Source organism: Nerophis lumbriciformis, linkage group LG35, assembly GCF_033978685.3.
Source record: "Nerophis lumbriciformis linkage group LG35, RoL_Nlum_v2.1, whole genome shotgun sequence".
NCBI classification, from domain to species: domain Eukaryota; kingdom Metazoa; phylum Chordata; class Actinopteri; order Syngnathiformes; family Syngnathidae; genus Nerophis; species Nerophis lumbriciformis.
This window is the reverse complement of record NC_084582.2, coordinates 17,350,356-17,368,859: the sequence shown is the minus strand read 5'-3', so window position 1 is coordinate 17,368,859 and position 18,504 is coordinate 17,350,356. Positions and strand designations below refer to the sequence as shown.

The window sequence follows — 18,504 nt, the reverse complement described above, 5'->3', positions numbered from 1 at the left end:
TCTGGCAATTAGTTTTTGAGTAATTGGGAGATAGCTAACTGTACTTGGAACGCCCCCTTTTCATTGCCAGACTTGATCTGCCACTCCCTCTTGGTGTCTTCTACAGAACTGGAGTCCATTTCTCCACAGAGACAGTGTGAATAAAATAAAGTAAAACTATTATTTTGATCATTTAATTTTTATTTTGTCGCCCTGGTCCATGATTACTTCAAAACTGATATGGCTAACATTATGAGCAAAAAATAAATGCAAATAATTTCCATTCATGGACTTCCTTACTCTTCCATCTCCTCTCCCAAAGACACCATGGCCTGCATTTTCTAATGCTCTTTCAGCATTTCGTCAAGCATCTTAAGGAAAACATCAGTAGAAGTGGACACAAAATAGAATATTAGCAGCTCACCTTTTTCTGTTGTTTTTGATCGCCAAGCCTGCTCTTCTTTCTCTGTTTTTTTCCGCAGGTTCTGATTCAGTCTTTCTCCCCTCGAGGGTGCTCCTGATTTTCAGGATCACTGTTGGCTAGAGTATTAATTGTTTTCTACATCCAAATTCCAAGCAAAAAACTACTTCTTATAAGTCAGAATCATTTAAATGATCACTGCAAATTAGAATCCTCTTTAGTGGTCTGTCCCATTTTGCACAAGATCAATTTGACTGGAGAGGTTCCTCATATTCCCATAATTTGAGAATGTTTGAAGGCCGACCCCTTCTTAAATTGTATTCCAACATATATCTGATAGTATATATCTAGATCATGAATCTAAGTGGACCCTGACTTAAACAAGTTGAAAAACTTATTCGGGTGTTACCATTTAGTGGTCAATTGTACGGATTATGTACTTCACTGTGCAACCTACTAATAAAAGTCTCAATCAATCTCAATCAATCAAAACAGCCTACAACGACGCATCTGGCAGCCATATTTGATAATTCCTTCAAATTCTGCAAAAAAAAAAGATTGTGATTCTGGATGAAGGTACTACCAAAACACATACCGTAGTTTTCGGACTGTAAGTCGCAGTTTTTTTTCATAGTTTGGCCGGGCTCCAGTGCGATTTATATATGTTTTTTTCCTTCTTTATTATGCATTTTCGGCAGGTGCGACTTATACTCCGAAAAATACGGTACTACTCGATATGAAATTTCATCCAGTTCTTCTAGGAAACTTCAGCAGGTGGATGCAGGCCCCTTCACATTATGGAGCTCATTACAAAACATGCTTAAAATGACCACTGTGTCTATTTTGTGTGGGATTTTACCTGTGGACCCCAATTTTCGGATCAGAACTATGAAACAAGTGCCAATTGTTGTCAGCATTAGCTGGGCCCTTCAAATGATAGTCAGTGTTATTAAATAAATGGCTATCATTAACTGACAACACATAAAATGTTTGCCTGCGTGCGTGTGAGTCCTGGACTGAGCATGCTATCTCGTTAAGTTTTTATTTTCCAATGGCGTAACTTCTCTGCACTGTCTTTTTGTTTTTTTATACCTGCATTCCCCATTTTCATTTTTTTTCTTGTGCTGTAAAAGTGTTGTTGTTTCTCTCTCCCCTCTCTCATAATTGACTGCGCATCTTCATTAAAGATTATTGGACGAGGGGGTGTTAGAACATGGGCTGGGTGGGACTCCTGGGCCTCTGGAGCCTCTCACTTTAAGGCCAATGGGCCATGAAGTCATTACTGACAAGCCACTGACTGGGCAGAACATTTGTCACTGAAACAGAGAGGGTCTCATAGGGGTGAGATGTCTACTTGAATTTACTGGTTTACAGTGACCAAACGTACAGATAGGTGTGTCCAAAAGTACATGGAGGGGTGTCTTCCTTTTGTTGGATGTATTTGTACCAAACCATGCTGTTTATGCTGTTACACTATGGTAAATAAACTGTAGTAAGATGCTCATGGCATTTTCATAGTAATCAGTAAACAATGAAACTATGTTACACGCATACATAAAATGTCTTACTCTTATAAGAAAGACAAACATAGTACACAAAGCAATCCATAAAACTACCGTATTTTTCGCAGTATAAGTCGCACCTGAGCATAAGTCGCACCTGCCGAAAATGCATATTAAAGAAGGAAAAAAACATATATAAGTCGCACTGGAGTATAAGTCGCATTTTTGGGGGAAATGTATTTGATATAACCCAACACCAAGAATAGACATTTGAAAGGCAATTTAAAATAAATAAAGAATAGTGAACAACAGGCTGAATAAGTGTACGTTATATGACGCATAAATAACCAACTGAGAACGTGCCTGGTATGTTAACGTAACATATTATGGTAAGAGTCATTCAAATAACTATAACATATAGAACATGCTATACGTTTATTAAACAATCTGTCACTCCTAATCGCTAAATCCCATGAAATCTTATACGTCTAGTCTCTTACGTGAATGAGCTAAATAATATTATTTGATATTTTACGGTAATGTGTTAATAATTTCACACATAAGTCGCTCCTGAGTATAAGTTGCACCCCTGGCCAAACTGTGAAAAAAACTGCGACTGATAGTCCGAAAAATACGGTACTCAAATCACCTGCAGAGGAGGCTAGCTTATTACTAAATGTATGGCATTACAGTAGTTACCAAGGCAAGGTGCAGCAAAAATTGTATACCTAAATGAATAGAGTAAGAAAAACTGCCGCCAATTAAAACTCCCAGTATTCCCGTTCCCTGAGATGGCAGAAGGAGGGCATGTAACAACGCAGTATGTAATCATCGTAGAATGTTCACCTCATTATGTAATAACGCAATTTTTTTGTATTAATTGTACACACTTTTTAAATACAATTCTTGAATGTATTTTGTAAAAAACTTTGAGACATTTAAAAAAAAAATCTGCTACATATGTATTGTCGTTATTATAAAATGCGGGTGGTGCACTTTACAATTTGGTGCAATATGTAATAAAACAGTGGCTGGGGAGAGGGAAGTCTGGGCTTCCCTGCTTAAGCTGCTGCCCCCGCGACCCGACCTCGGATAAGCGGAAGAAGATGGATGGATGGATGGATGGATGGATGGATGGATGTAATAAAACATTGAAATTGATGCATTCATTGGAAATTTTGGAATAACAACAATATTTAATTGGTCAATGACATAATAAAACAAATATATATATATATATATATATATATATATATATATATATATATATATATATATATATATATATATATATATATATATGTATATATGTGTTATGTTTACTGAGAGGGGGTGACGGCAAACAGACACCAGGGGGCGGTATATACAATTATTTATTATATATATATATATAGTCAACATATATATATATATATAAATAACAATAAACAATATTACTAAACTAAGGAAATGGAGTGTGAACTAGAATACAAAAGGGAATGGTGTAAGACTATGTGTAGAATTTAACTGAAGTGAGTGTTACCAACGTGTTGAACGAGATACGCGGAAGTCCAGGGGGCAGGCAGCTGATCCGGGGCGAGAGCGAGGCGTCAGAATCCAGGGGCGAGCAAGAGGTCGAGGAACGAAGGAAGCAGTCGGAGTCCAGAGGGAGATCCAGGGGAAATTGAGACGCAGGCGACGGAGGGTACTGCGGGGACACGGGAGAAGACAAGGGACAAATCAAGGCACGGAGAGGAAACACGAATATAGTAAGAGCGCATAAGGCTTACGGTACACCATGAGAAAGCTAAGTTCCCGCGACGATCCTTGGGTCCACTGGTCCTTTATTGATCTCGCTCTGATCAGTCGCAGGTGTGCAGATTGCCAGCGAGTGATTGCAGCTGGTGGCTGCAGCAGGGCGGAGACGCGCGCGGCGCGTCCCTGGATGTGCGCACCAGTGGGCGTGTCCCGAGGTGCGCACAGACGGATGAGCGGCGTTGGCAGGAGCCTGAGCCGTAACAGTATCCCCCCCCTATGGACAGATTCCAGATGTCCAACATACTCACGAAACAAGGGAGGGTGGAGGGGAGAACTGGTGGTGGGTCGCCGGCCCCAGTGTCCCCGAATCCACCGAGGACGAGTCTGATGGCGGCGGCGAGAAGAACGCCGCTGAAGCCGGCGAGGCGGGCGACCAAGGGACGGCCACCATCTTGGCCGTCGGGAAGGCGGACGTGATTGGCGCCATGGTGCGTCTCGCCGGAAACGAGGATATGACATCGGCGGCGGTGTGGAGGAAGACGTCATCGGCGAGGCAGGCGTGGAGGAAGACGTCATCGGCGAGGCAGGCGTGGAGGAAGACGTCATCGGCGGCGTGGAAGCGGCAGACGTCATCGGCGGCGTGGAAGCGGCAGACGTCATCGGCGGCGTGGAAGCGGCAGACGTCATCGGCGCCGTGGAAGCGGCAGACGTCATCGGCGTGGAAGCGGCGGACATCAAAGCCGGAGACGAGGAGGGCAGCTGAGGAGCTGGCCGAGGTGCTGGAGTCGGCGGAACAGGCCGAGGTGCTGGAGTCGGCGGAGCAGGCCGAGGTGCTGGAGTCGGCGGAGCAGGCCGAGGTGCTGGAGTCGGCGGAGCAGGCCGAGGTGCTGGAGTCGGCGGAGCAGGCCGAGGTGCTGGAGTCGGCGGAGCAGGCCGAGGTGCTGGAGTCGGCGGAGCAGGCCGAGGTGCTGGAGTCGGCGGAGCAGGCCGAGGTGCTGAGGTCGAGGCCAGCCTGGGAGCTGGTGGAGACGTGGGGGCCAGCCTGGGAGCTGGTGGAGACGTGGGGGCCAGCCTGGGGACAGGTGCTAGCTCGGACGCTAGCCGAGGGGCTGGTGCTAGCTCGGACGCTAGCCGAGGGGCTGGTGCTAGCTCGGACGCTAGCCGAGGGGCTGGTGCTAGCTCGGACGCTAGCCGAGGGGCTGGTGCTAGCTCGGACGCTAGCCGAGGGGCTGGTGCTAGCTCGGACGCTAGCCGAGGGGCAGGTGCTAGCTCGGACGCTAGCCGAGGGGCAGGTGCTAGCTCGGACGCTAGCCGAGGGGCAGGTGCTAGCTCGAAGGCTAGCCGAGGGGCTGGTGTTAGTTCGGAGGCTAGCCGAGGGGCTGGTGCTAGCTCGGACGCTAGCCGAGGGGCTGGTGCTAGCTCGGACGCTAGCCGAGGGGCTGGTGCTAGCTCGGACGCTAGCCGAGGGACAGGTGCTAGCTCGGACGCTAGCCGAGGGACAGGTGCTAGCTCTGACGCTAGCCGAGGAACTGGTGTTAGCTCTGACGCTAGCTCGGGGACAAGTGCTAGCTCGGACGCTAGCTCGGGGACAAGTGCTAGCTCGGGGACAGGTGCTAGCTCAGACGCTAGCTCGGGGACAGGTGCTAGCTCAGACGCTAGCCAGGGGACAGGTGCTAGCTCAGACGCTAGCCAGGGGACAGGTGCTAGCTCAGACGCTAGCCAGGGGGCTGGTGCTAGCTCGGAGGCTAGCCAGGGGACTGGTGGTTGCGGCTGGGAAAAGCGGAAGACAGGTGGAATTAGTCTGGCAGAGGGTAGCCTGTCTTGGTGCAGCTGCGCCACCCCATCAGCACAGCCACCAGTACTACCCCCCCTCTCCGAAAGCGGATGCCAGACGCTTCTCTCTGGCTGAGGAACAGTCACTATGGGTGGGAGGAGGGTGTCCAGGCGACGGGTAAATTCCTCCTTGCTCACATCACTGCTAAACATGCCTTTCCATGACAGTTTGGCAGGACAAGAAAACTCCTCCGGTGTGGAGCGAAAAAAAGAAAAAGACATGGTGAATGGGACAAGAGGCAGAAAAAAGAGAAAAAAAAAAAAATCACAGGGGGCGGAACTAAAGTCACTGGGGGCGGGGCTAAGGAACTGTGCCGTCAGGTCCTTTAATAATTTTGGCGGGAACTTACTGTTATGTTTACTGAGAGGGGGTGACGGCAAACAGACACCAGGGGGGCGGTATATACAATTATTTATTATATATATATATATAGTCAACATATATATATATATATAAATAACAATAAACAATATTACTAAACTAAGGAAATGGAGTGTGAACTAGAATACAAAAGGGAATGGTGTAAGACTATGTGTAGAATTTAACTGAAGTGAGTGTTACCAACGTGTTGAACGAGATACGCGGAAGTCCAGGGGGCAGGCAGCTGATCCGGGGCGAGAGCGAGGCGTCAGAATCCAGGGGCGAGCAAGAGGTCGAGGAACGAAGGAAGCAGTCGGAGTCCAGAGGGAGATCCAGGGGAAATTGAGACGCAGGCGACGGAGGGTACTGCGGGGACACGGGAGAAGACAAGGGACAAATCAAGGCACGGAGAGGAAACACGAATATAGTAAGAGCGCATAAGGCTTACGGTACACCATGAGAAAGCTAAGTTCCCGCGACGATCCTTGGGTCCACTGGTCCTTTATTGATCTCGCTCTGATCAGTCGCAGGTGTGCAGATTGCCAGCGAGTGATTGCAGCTGGTGGCTGCAGCAGGGCGGAGACGCGCGCGGCGCGTCCCTGGATGTGCGCACCAGTGGGCGTGTCCCGAGGTGCGCACAGACGGATGAGCGGCGTTGGCAGGAGCCTGAGCCGTAACAATATGTATATATATATATATATATATATATATATATATACATATATATATATATATATATATATATATATATATATATATATATATATATATATATAAATATGTATACACTGTATATATATATATATATATATTAGGCCCCAAAAAAATAAAAAATAATATATATATATATATATATATATATATATATATATATATATATATATATATACATATATGTGCACTCCAACTGATTAATTTTCCGCACACCTGGCAAGATACTACAGAATAATAGCAAACTTCATCTGGAAAAGTGTCAGTCGTGGCACGAACAGTATTATTTTCCTTCCGACTTAAAACTCCTTTCATGAATCCACAGAGCCGTTTGAATAAACTCTGAGACATTCAAAAGTTGTGGTTCCATGATTCTGCATTCCTAAATTCCTTGAAAAAACCTTTCCGCCTGTCTTTCTTTGCATCCGACTATCCGCCCCAATACATTCTTGGTAGTAGCGTCATGTTCGTAGAGCAAACCAATATTTAACATCAACATCGTCATTAGGGACGTAATATTTGTAATCTGCGAGTAACTGAATGGCATTACAGTAGTTACCAAGGCAAGGTGCAGCTAAAAATGAATACATAAATGAATAGATAAAAAAAACTGCCGCCAATTATGATCAGCCCACCAGGAAAACTCCCAGTACTCCCGTTCTCGGGGATGGCAGTAGGAGGGCATGTAACAAAGCATTATGTAATAATAGTAAAATGCTCACCTCATTATGTAATAATGCATTTTTTTTATTAATTGTACACACTTTTTAAATAAAATTCTTCAATGTATTTTGTAAAAAAAACATTTTTTTAATAATTTGCTACATATGTATTGTCGTTATTATAAAATGCTGGTGGTGCACTCTACAATTTGGTGCATTATGTAATAAAACAATGACATTGATGCATTCATTGGAAATTTTGGAATAACAACAATATTTAATTGGTCAATGACGGAATTAAAAATAATTCAGTGCACCGTATACTCACCATCGGTAATATTTCATTAGTGTAACTTTTGTCACTGGCTTGCAATCACATTCTCCATTATAATCAATAAAGTTACTTGTATAGGTTTGACCAATGAAACATTCGACTTTATTCTTAAAACTAATTCTAATGAAAATGAAATGTTTGTGCATTTTGATTGTTTTTCTAATTAAGGCATACATTTCAATGGTTTATTACATAATGCACCACATTTTTACATTTAATTAAAAACAAGTGCTGCACCCAAATTTTGTAATATTTTTTGCAATATGTAACAATCAATCAAACTTCATTCATATTGCACGTTTCATGCACAGACATGTTGCAACACAAAGTGCTTTACACCAGTAGAAAAAAACAAAACAAAAAAAACAATTGATGTCATGGCACTGAGTAGAGCTGCACAATAATACAATCTTAATCACGATCACAATTTTGGCTCCTATGATTAAATGAGGGTGTATATTATCATTAAAAAATCAGGCTGCGCTGCATATCAAATCTAACACTTTCACATCCAACAGTCAGCCAACCATCAGGGGGCGAACGATAGAGACAGTGAACTCATGCGAGAGTGAGTAAGAGTGAGTGAGACGTCGGGAACAGAGGGTGACAGTAGATTGGCTGCTCGCCAGTAAATCCCAAAAATGTTAGGAAAACGAAATTAATTATCACACCAGTACCCTCCCCTCCCACAGAGTCACCCACAGGGTGCCAACAGGCGTGCATTTTAACCCTGGAAATGGCCCGCAGGCCTCGCCATTCTCTAGGCAACTTCCTGCTCATTCCTGAAACCTGGAAATGCTCTTGCACTGAGGTATCCGAGGCTTACCCCGCAAAGCGGTGTTGCACAATGTGCACATTTAAACAAGTCAGCGAACAATCCAAGTAGAGTTGTGGTTGCATACAGAGCCGACCACCATGCACGCAAAGCCCCGACAAACAGCCACAAAAGCAGGGGTGTCCAACCGAGCATCGAGGGATCCCGTACCAATCCATGTTTTATTTGGCCAAATACATATGTTCTATAATTAGTGGGAGCAGAACACTGTGTTCCTTGTAATATGTGCCGTTTGTGCATAATGGGTTTCTTTTATAATTTTTCACTACATGATTGGATTTTCCAATGGCAATTTATTTATTTTTTATAGCGACTTTAGTCTTTTTGTAAATTCAATGTTATTTCTTCGGAAATTTTGTTATTTGAAGTTTCATTTTGAAATTAAAGGCATACTGAAACCCACTACTACCGACCACGCAGTCTGATAGTTTATATATCAATGATGCAATCTTAACATTGCAACACATGCCAAATCGGCCGGGTTAGCTTACTAAAGTGCAATTTTAAAATTTGCGCGAAATATCCTGCTGAAAACGTCTCGACATGATGACGCCGACACGTGACGTCACGTAGAGGACATTTTGGGACAGCATGGTGGCCAGCTATTAAGTCGTCTGTTTTCATCGCAAAATTCCACAGTATTCTGGACATCTGTGTTGGTGAATCGTTTGCAATTTGTTCAATGAAAAATGGAGACAGCAAAGAAGAAAGCTGTAGGTGGGAAGCGGTGTATTGCGGGCAGCCGCAGCAACACAAACACAGCCGGTGTTTCATTGTTTACATTCCCGAAAGATGACAGTCAAGCTTTACCATTGGCCTGTGGAGAACTGGGACAACAGAGACTCTTACCAGGAGGACTTTGAGTTGGATGCGCAGACGCGGTACTGTGAGTACGCATGCAGCTGCGGCTTCCAAACATTTGATCACTTGCCCGTACGTGCGTGCCGCTATGTGCATGTCACGTACATAACTTTGGGGACTTTGGGGAAATATATGTGCTGTATGAACTTTGGGGAGGTGAACGGTACTTTGGGCTGTGGGATTGAGTGTGTTGTGCAGGTGTTTGAGTTGTATTGGCGGGTTATATGGACGGGAGGGGGGAGGTGTTTGTTATGCGGTATTAATTTGTGGCATATTAAATATAAGCCTGGTTGTGTTGTGGCTAATACTTGTGTTTATTTACTGTTTTAGTCATTCCCAGCTGAATATCAGGTCCCACCCGCCTCTCACAGCATCTTCCCTATCTGAATCGCTCCCACTGCCCTCTAGTCCTTCACTCTCACTTTCCTCATCCACAAATCTTTCATCCTCGCTCAAATTAATGGGGAAATCGTCGCTTTCTCGGTCCGAATCGCTCTCGCTGCTGGTGGCCATGATTGTAAACAATGTGCAGATGTGAGGAGCTCCACAACCTGTGACGTCACGCTACTCGTCTGCTACCTCCGGTAGGGGCAGGGCTTTTTTATCAGCGACCAAAAGTTGTAAACTTTATCGTTGAGGTTCTCTACTAAATCCTTTCAGCAAAAATATGGGAATATCGCGAAATGATCAAGTATGACACATAGAATGGACCTGCTATCCCCGTTTAAATAAGAAAATCGCATTTCAGTAGGCCTTTAAAGTTATTTTGACCATGCAGTCCTAGCACTAAGGATTGATGCCACCTTTGAGACGTTCACACTGTAGAATAACTACAGTAGGATGGGGATTCATATGGCCACATTTGTTGTGGTTTAACTGACACATGAAACGTGACACATTTGGTCCTTGCACTATGCACTTAAGCTGCCAGATGGCAGTAGAGTGTTGAACATCTTGAAATGTGGTTTTGTGACCACAGCGTCAGTTGCTATATAATTTCCAGTAGACTGCATTTCAGTATGACTAACCCCCTCTCTTCCTCTTACGCCAGATCCACCCAAGAATGAGGCCATATGAATCCCTTCCCAACTGTAAAATAAATGTCCTGTAAAAAAAAAAATATAACACAAATTTAAAAACATTTGTATAAATAATATATTTTTAAAAACATAAAATAGTGAGACTGGTAGTAAGAATAGTAATACATCAGTAAAAGGCCTGATTAAAAACATGTGCACTATAAAAAGCGTCCAATTTTATTACACAATGTTCAAGATTTGTGTGACAAAATGCGGTAGATTTCTACAAAACACAAAATGAATTGAAAATGTATTACATTACTACCTAATTTTTTTTGTTACAGGGCAGGGCATAATGGTTGTGGCACATTTGAAAGTTGCTGGGTTACATATAAAAACACAGCAGGAAGTAATGATAACAAATTAAAGCCTCTTAAGGCCTAATTGAAATTGTTTTGCTCCCACTTAAAGGGGAACATTATCACAATTTCAGAAGGGTTAAAATCATTAAAAATCAGTCCCCAGTGGCTTATTTGTAAGTTTATTTTCAAAATTTTACCCATCACGCAATATCCCTAAAAAAAGCTTCAAAGTGCCTGATTTTAACCATCGTTATATACACCCGTCCATTTTCCTGTGATGTCACATAGTGATGCCAACACAAACAAACATGGCGCATAGAACAGCAAGCTATAGCGACATTAGCTCGGATTCAGACTCGGATTTCAGCGGCTTAAGCGATTCAACAGATTACGCATGTATTGAAACGGATGGTTGTAGTGTGGAGGCAGGTAGCGAAAACGAAATTGAAGAAGAAACTGAAGCTATTGAGCCATATCGGTTTGAACCGTATGCAAGCAAAACCGACGAAAACGACACGACAGCCAGCGACACGGGAGAAAGCGAGGACGAATTCGGCGATCGCCTTCTAACCAACGATTGGTATGTGTTTGTTTGGCATTAAAGGAAACTAACAACTATGAACTAGGTTTACAGCATATGAAATACATTTGGCAACAACATGCACTTTGAGAGTGCAGACAGCCCAATTTTCATCAATTAATATATTCTGTAGATATACCCTCATCCGCTATCTTTTCCGGAAAGCTGATCCGTCCAGTTTTGGAGTTGATGTCAGCAGGCCAGGGAAGCTAGGGTCGATATTCTTCTCTTGATCATCTTCGGTGGCATAAGGGACGGTGTGAGCCAAGACATCCAGGGGGTTTAGCTCGCTCGTCTGCGGGAACAAACTGCCGCCATTGCTTGCCGTGCTACCGAGGTCCTTTGTCCCTGAATTGCTCACACACTCCGGCAGATTCAATGGGGGTCTGGCGGCAGATTTCTTTGACTTTATCGTTGGAAATGCATCTGCTTTGAGTGTCGCAGGATATCCACACATTCTTGCCATCTCTGTCGTAGCATAGCTTTCGTCGGTAAAGTGTGCGGAACAAACGTCCAATTTCTTGCCACTTTCGCATCTTTGGGCCACTGGTGCAACTTGAATCCGTCCCTGTTCGTGTTATTACACACTCCGACAACACACCGACGAGGCATGATGTCTCCAAGGTACGGAAAACAGTCGAAAAAACGGAAAATAACAGAGCTGATTTGACTTGGTGTTTGTAATGTGTTTGAGAAAATGGCGGATTGCTTCCCGATGTGACGTCATCGCTCCGAGAGCGAATAATAGAAAGGCGTTTAATTCGCCAAAATTCACCCATTTAGATTTCGGAAATCGGTTAAAAAACATATATGGTCTTTTTCTGCAACATCAAGGTATATATTGACGCTTACATAGGTCTGGTGATAATGTTCCCCTTTAACAGCCACGAAGACTCACCAATTTTTACACGCATGTCCGGTTTGGCGAAAAATCAGATATTTTAAGGGTTCCCAAACCTGAACTTAAAACACCGGTCTCCTAGCGCCACCTTTAAAATTGGAAAAATTGTTCCCCCTTGCCCCAGATTTACATATCGTCACAAAAATTGCCGGTGGCGTTTATCATGACAAGACGCATGTAAAAGTCTGAAGAACCCATATTTGAAAACAAACCTGAAGTCGGCCATCTTGGTTTCCGTCGGCCATTTTTTAGGCCAAAGACATTGTCATACTTTAAAGAACTCCTTGGGACTGTGACCAAATGAGTTGCGGTAACAATGACAGACACTAGACATTGGGGCGGTATAGCGCGGTTAGTAGAGCGACCATGCCAGCAACTTGAGGGTTCCAGGTTCGATCCCCGCTTCCGCCATCCTAGTCACTGCCGTTGTGTCCTTGGGCAAGACACTTTACCCACCTGCTCCCAGTGCCACCCACACTGGTTTAAATGTAACTTAGATATTGGGTTTCACTATGTAAAGCGCTTTGAGTCACTAGAGAAAAGCGCTATATAAATATAATTCACTTCACTTCACTTCATGTATAGGCAATGATAAATTGCGGAGAATTAAGATGTGGGCATGGCATGACGCCAAACTTCGAGCTGGTTTGTTCGCCGCAGAACTTTCAACATTTATAATTTGGCTCCAAAAATTCGGATCTTGATCAGAGTTGGTACAAATGAGGACGCTCACACCCTGAAGTGCCAGAGGAGTCAGCCCCTATTGGTACCCATTGGCAGCCGGGCGACGAAAACTGCTCCTCGCCATCAACCATCAAACTGTCATTACTTTACTTTAGATGATTAGATCTCCTTCCAAACTAATAATAGTTTTTAAGGTCGGGAACTGATGATGATTAGTCATTGACATTGATTGGGAGCTGACTGCATGTGCCATGCTTGCCCGCCAACTCAGGTGAACTCCGAGTTGCATGGGGGTGCGAGGGCCTTCTCAATGCTGCTCGCAGCTTTAATTCATCATTAGTTTTTTCGTTTTTTTCCTATGGTCTCTGCAGAAGATGAGTTTTATGTCATGGGAAGACAAACTAGATATTCTGAATCAAATGGAGCTGAATTAAATGATTAATGACGACTCAAATAAGGAGGGCAAGGACTCTGTGGTATGCGTTTCACCATTACTTAAGAATGTCGTGAGTCACTGTGTTTATTATTGAAAAGGACAGGCATGCAAACTCGGAGCACATTCTTTGGATTTATTAGACACCCATCAATATAAATGATTGTTCTCACAATCGCAGATATTCTTTAGTCCGTCATTGTTTTCTTCAATAATTGCTGTCTTTCCTGAGTGTATTGATTCAGAACTAACCTTTGGCATGAAATATGAAAGAGGCCAAATACTGTTTATGAATGTCTACTGTAATTGATGCAAGCAGATGCTACTGTATTGTTGTACTGCATTCAATAACACAAGTCTTCTGCTATTTCTCTCTTCCTATTTCTTTCATTTCCCGACACCTGTCCATACCTCTGTCTCCCTATTCTCTACCCATTCGTTCCCTATTTTTCACCACTGCCCACAGACGCTGTGTTCTGCATCGTGGCTGTGCTGTGATTAGTAGATGCCCTTCAAGCCATGGAGGAGATGGACAGTAAACCCTACCAGCCGTTGTCAAAGGGCCGCCATGAAATGGAGATGTCCTACACCAGTTCGTCCGATGAGAGCGAGGATGGCCGCCTCCACCACCGTTCTTACACGTCTCGTGAAACCCTGCCTGACTACACGCACGAGCTGCGCCTCACGCTTGGCTCACACCGGGAAAGACAGAACAACTACGGCCAAGCCCAGCCAGGTATTCCATACAGAGCATGCATGTATTTACCTGAAAAAAACACCTTTACCGCTGCACATAAGCTGAATGGAGAGACACAAAAGCAGACAAAAGCCCCGTTTACACTAAGGTTATCCAGGGTAAATCCCACCTAACCTTATCCGTGTCCACACACAACGATGCCACCGTTTAAGACCCCTGCCCCCCTCCGTCCAACAGCGCAACGCAACCTAATATGCATGCGCGGAAAATGCGTACGTCATAGTCATCTCCAGTGTTGCTTTGTGTGCAAGTTCTTAAACATAACTTATCTGAACAATATCCAGTGTTGTGGTATTTCAATGAACTGGAATCCAGTGTGCTGTGGGGCCCTATTGTAGTGAATCACACCTGAGACATCATAAATTAATCAAATCTTTATTAGTCACGTAAACAATGTGATAAAGAACATTTTACATCGGTCAATCTAGAATCTAGATATCTGGTCAGGACACTCCTCACTCTTTTGCCTTCACCTTCATTGTCCGTTCGTTTTTGGTGACTTTAGATACTCTGGACCTAGACGTCGAGTCCGCGACATACATGGCGGACAATAAATAATACAGTCTGATTTGCCAGTCCAAAAGCATTAGCCGTTTTCCATAGTTTTCCCTCGACGACCAGGTAATAAAAAGCACACGCTACCTTTTTTATCACTTCCGCGGGAGACCGCATTTTTGTTGTCTCTCCTTCGACAAATGGACAAAGTTTTTTGCTAAGTAGAATCACAGCTGACCTGGACATTGGAAAGTTCTCTTGCCGTCTGAGAAGTGTTGTATCCGAAATAGCTGCAATCGCTTTCTCTTAAGGTATTCATGTGTGATTTCCACAAACGTCTGTACGTCTAGAAGAATAAGAAACATGGGCATGTCTGGATGACTCGCCTTCATATTTCCAGTGGTTAGCTCCGAGTTACGAAAGCGCTTTATTATGAATCTGGCTGTAGCGCGTTCTTTCTGACGTCACTTCCTGTGTGGGCGCGGTCTTTCTGGAGTCACTTCCTCTCCGAACTCAGTTTGTAAACGATCAATGAGTCCATACAAAGCTAAGCGCCGGAGATTCAAGAAATAGACGGCGTACTTAGCCGTGTAAAAAATTGTCCGAGGAGGGGGACCTTAAACGCTGGTTTAGTGTGGCTGAAACGGAGCTTACCGTAGGCTAAATAATTATTCATTTAAGGGGTTAAACGACTTAGTGTAGACATGGCCAAAGACACAGACCAGCACACACAGGTCATTAAAAGGACCTATGTGTATTACCTATTGCAGTCTACAATGAGCCAGAAGGACAGTCGGAAGGCAGCCAATTACTTCTTCTCCACGGAGGTGATATTTCTCTCCCACAGCTAAACTGGGTCAACCCCAAACCTCTATGGCCTCACCTGGGGAGGAACACCACCCTTCATCACACACACACATACACACACACACGCTGACACATACACACTGAAAAATTCTTCCCTGCCAGTGACAGGAGGAGAAATGGGCCAGTGCGTGCTGTGATGGATGGCCTTTATGCAGGTCATGTATGGTGTTAAGAGAGAAGCTGTACCTCATCAGGAGCGTGCTGCTGTGCAGGGTTCACTGTGATCAATAGTTGCACTTTCTGCCACACCAACCTCCTACTATACTGCATGACCCTCCCACCATGCTAACAAGTAACATTAGCCATCCGTAACCGCTACAGGTTTTGACAAACTGCTTCAGGGGTTCATATTTTAAATGCCTCCTACTATAGATTTTACCATATTGGTCACTATACAACAACACACGATTGCTATAGGTCTTTGCCATACTTTGCCAGCGCTCTTAAAGGCCACCTGTCTATTTAGGTTTCAGTGCAACCCAAAAACATTTTTTTGATAAACTCCCATGTCATCATTGTCATAAGGTAAAATGTACCCTAGAGCAGCCTTTCAAATGTCAAGGACAGCACATCTGTTCATATTTGGGCACCAGACTTAGTACCGACCTGAGTAACTGTTGAGGAGAACAACGCCTCCAGTGATATTTTTAATAGATGACAGCGATCAACCGATTGATGTAATTCCCAAAGCGTATTATTTCTATTTCCCTTTAATTCGTAAGCCTCTTATCCTTTTTCCTTCCCTTTTAGGTTATCTTTGATGACTGTTTTTTATTATTGTCTATTTGATCATACATCCCATCTAGACTGACCACTAAGAAATAAACAGTACCTATTAGATGCTGATATAAAGCAAACAATACTCAGCTGATTCTTTTCTAGCAAAATGCTGAAAAAAAATTACTTTCCCTTTTGTTGAAGGATGTTCCAATTTTTTATACCTTATTGCGTACAATTATTTGAGCAAAACAAAGTCAATAGTACTCAAAACCTAAACAAAAGTAAAAAAAAACTAACTATATACTTTTTATTAAATTTGTGGGGTTTTTGCCCTCAGTCCTTTTGTGTCCATAAACCTATGTGTTTCAAACTATATATAAAAAAAACAATAATAAATTTGAGAAAATGAAAATATAGCTCTTATCACTCTAGTATCAATCGTATACTGATACTGCCCTTGGTATGGACACCACTAATTTATGGATCGATCTGCCTTCCTCTGACTGTGAGAAAGCTGACACACCAAAAGTTGTTATATTATCCTCTCCCTCGACTCTTAGTAATCTAATTGTTAAGTTCCTTAAGCCTGGCGTACATACGCACACAGCGCTATATATATCTAGCGGTGTACCTCAGGGATCAATACTGGGACCAAAACTCTTCAAACTCTGTGTAAATAACATTTGTAAAGTTACAAAGGACTTAACGTTAGTAATGTTTGCTGATGACACAACTGCGTTTTGTTCACGAGAGAACACAGAGAAGCTAAAACAAATAATAACAGAATAAATTGTTACGTCTAGGACGCATGGTTGCGATTGTTGTGTTCCTTCCAAGGCAGATGACAAGCAGGAGCGGCGTGCAGGTAAGATTTAAGTTTCTTTTAATAAATTATTTTCAAGGCAGGATCAAAATTACAAAACAGAGGACGCTAGCAAGCGTGGAGCTAAACAAAAACCAAAATGTCACCAAGGGTGATAAACAAGGAATGCTAGCGTGCACAAACTTACTATGAGGAGAAAACCAGGGGAAATGTAAATGTTGCATAAAGCAAACATTGACCCAGCACTTACTGCTGGGTGACAGGAAACTATAAAGGGGAGTGATTAGCCAAAACACCTGGTGGAAATACTAATTGCAAAACTAAGACAGGTGAGGAGAATCAGTGCCCATGGAAACCAAGAATAAACAGGGAAAGAGTGTGCACCCAGGAAACAGACTAAAGCAGAAACATAACCAACATAAACCATGCCATGATCCGGGTAACGGATCATGACATAACCCCCCCCTTAAGGGACGGATCCCAGACGTCCCAAACAAGAATCCCCTCCCCTACAAAAAAAAAACCCCAGAAAGTCAAAAGTCACGGGAGGGTGGAGGGAGGACTTGGTGGTGGGCCGCCAGGCCATGTGTCCCCGAAGCCACCGGGGACAAGTCAGGTGGCGGCGGCGGGTAGATTGTCGCCGTCGAGGCGGGCGACCTCGGAACGGCCATGTCTGTGGCCGTTGAGGAGGCGGACGAGACTGGCGCCAGAACCTCAGCAGTCTTTGAGTCCTGTACCAAAGTCTGGGGCGTCGCTGCTGTTGGCGCCAAAGGCGTCCATGAAAAGTCCAGAAACGACAAAGTGGGCGGCGCCGTGGTGCGGCCCGCCGGACAAGAGGAGGTGGGCGGCGCCGAGGTGCGGCCCGCCGGACACGAGGAGGTGGGCGGCGCCGAGGTGCGGCCCGCCGGACACGAGGAGGTGGGCGTCGCCGTGGTAACAGGAAGCGTCGTCGCCGTGGAAACAGGAAGCGTCGTCGCCGTGGAAACAGGAGGCGTCGTCCCCGTGGACACAGGAGGCGTCGTCGCCGTGGACACAGGAGGCGTCGTCGCCGTGGACACAGGAGGCGTTGTCGCCGTGGAAACAGGAGGCGTCGTCGCCGTGGAAGCAGGAGGCGTCGTCGCCATGGAAGCAGGAGGCGTCGTCGCCATGGAAGCAGGAGGCGTCGTCGCCATGGAAGCAGGAGGCGTCGTCGCCATGGAAGCAGGAGGCGTCGTCGCCATGGAAGCAGGCGGCGTCGTCGCCATGGAAGCAGGCGGCGTCGTCGCCATGGAAGCAGGCGTCTCGTCTGTCGGCGTGGGCGGAGCAGGCGTCTTGTCTGTCGGCGTGGGCGGAGCCAGAGGCGGAGCAGGCGTCTCGTCTGTCGGCGTGGGCGGAGCCAAAGGCGGAGCAGGCGTCTCGTCTGTCGGCGTGGGCGGAGCTAGAGGCGGAGCAGGCGGCTCGTCTGTCGGCGTGGGCGGAGCCGGCGGCTCGTCTGTCGGCGTGGGCGGAGCCAGAGGCGGAGCAGGCGGCTCGTCTGTCGGCGTGGGCGGAGCCAGAGGCGGAGCAGGCGGCTCGTCTGTCGGCGTGGGCAGAGCAGGCGGCTCGTCTGTCGGCGTGGGCGGAGCCAAGGACGAATCAGGCAACGGAG

The 18,504-nt window shown here is 45.1% G+C and overlaps 1 protein-coding gene across 2 annotated transcripts in view; it reads left to right on the top strand.

Annotated features, from left to right (window-relative positions):
* tenm1 (teneurin transmembrane protein 1) overlaps window positions 1–18,504 on the top strand; it is a 503,386-nt gene that overhangs the window by 47,420 nt on the left and 437,462 nt on the right. For both annotated transcript variants that reach the window (XM_061927525.2, XM_061927524.2), the window contains exon 2: window positions 13,682–13,951. In XM_061927525.2, the coding sequence (XP_061783509.2) occupies window positions 13,735–13,951 (217 nt within the window). In that variant the 5' untranslated portion in view covers window positions 13,682–13,734. The remainder of the gene's footprint in view (window positions 1–13,681; window positions 13,952–18,504) is intronic.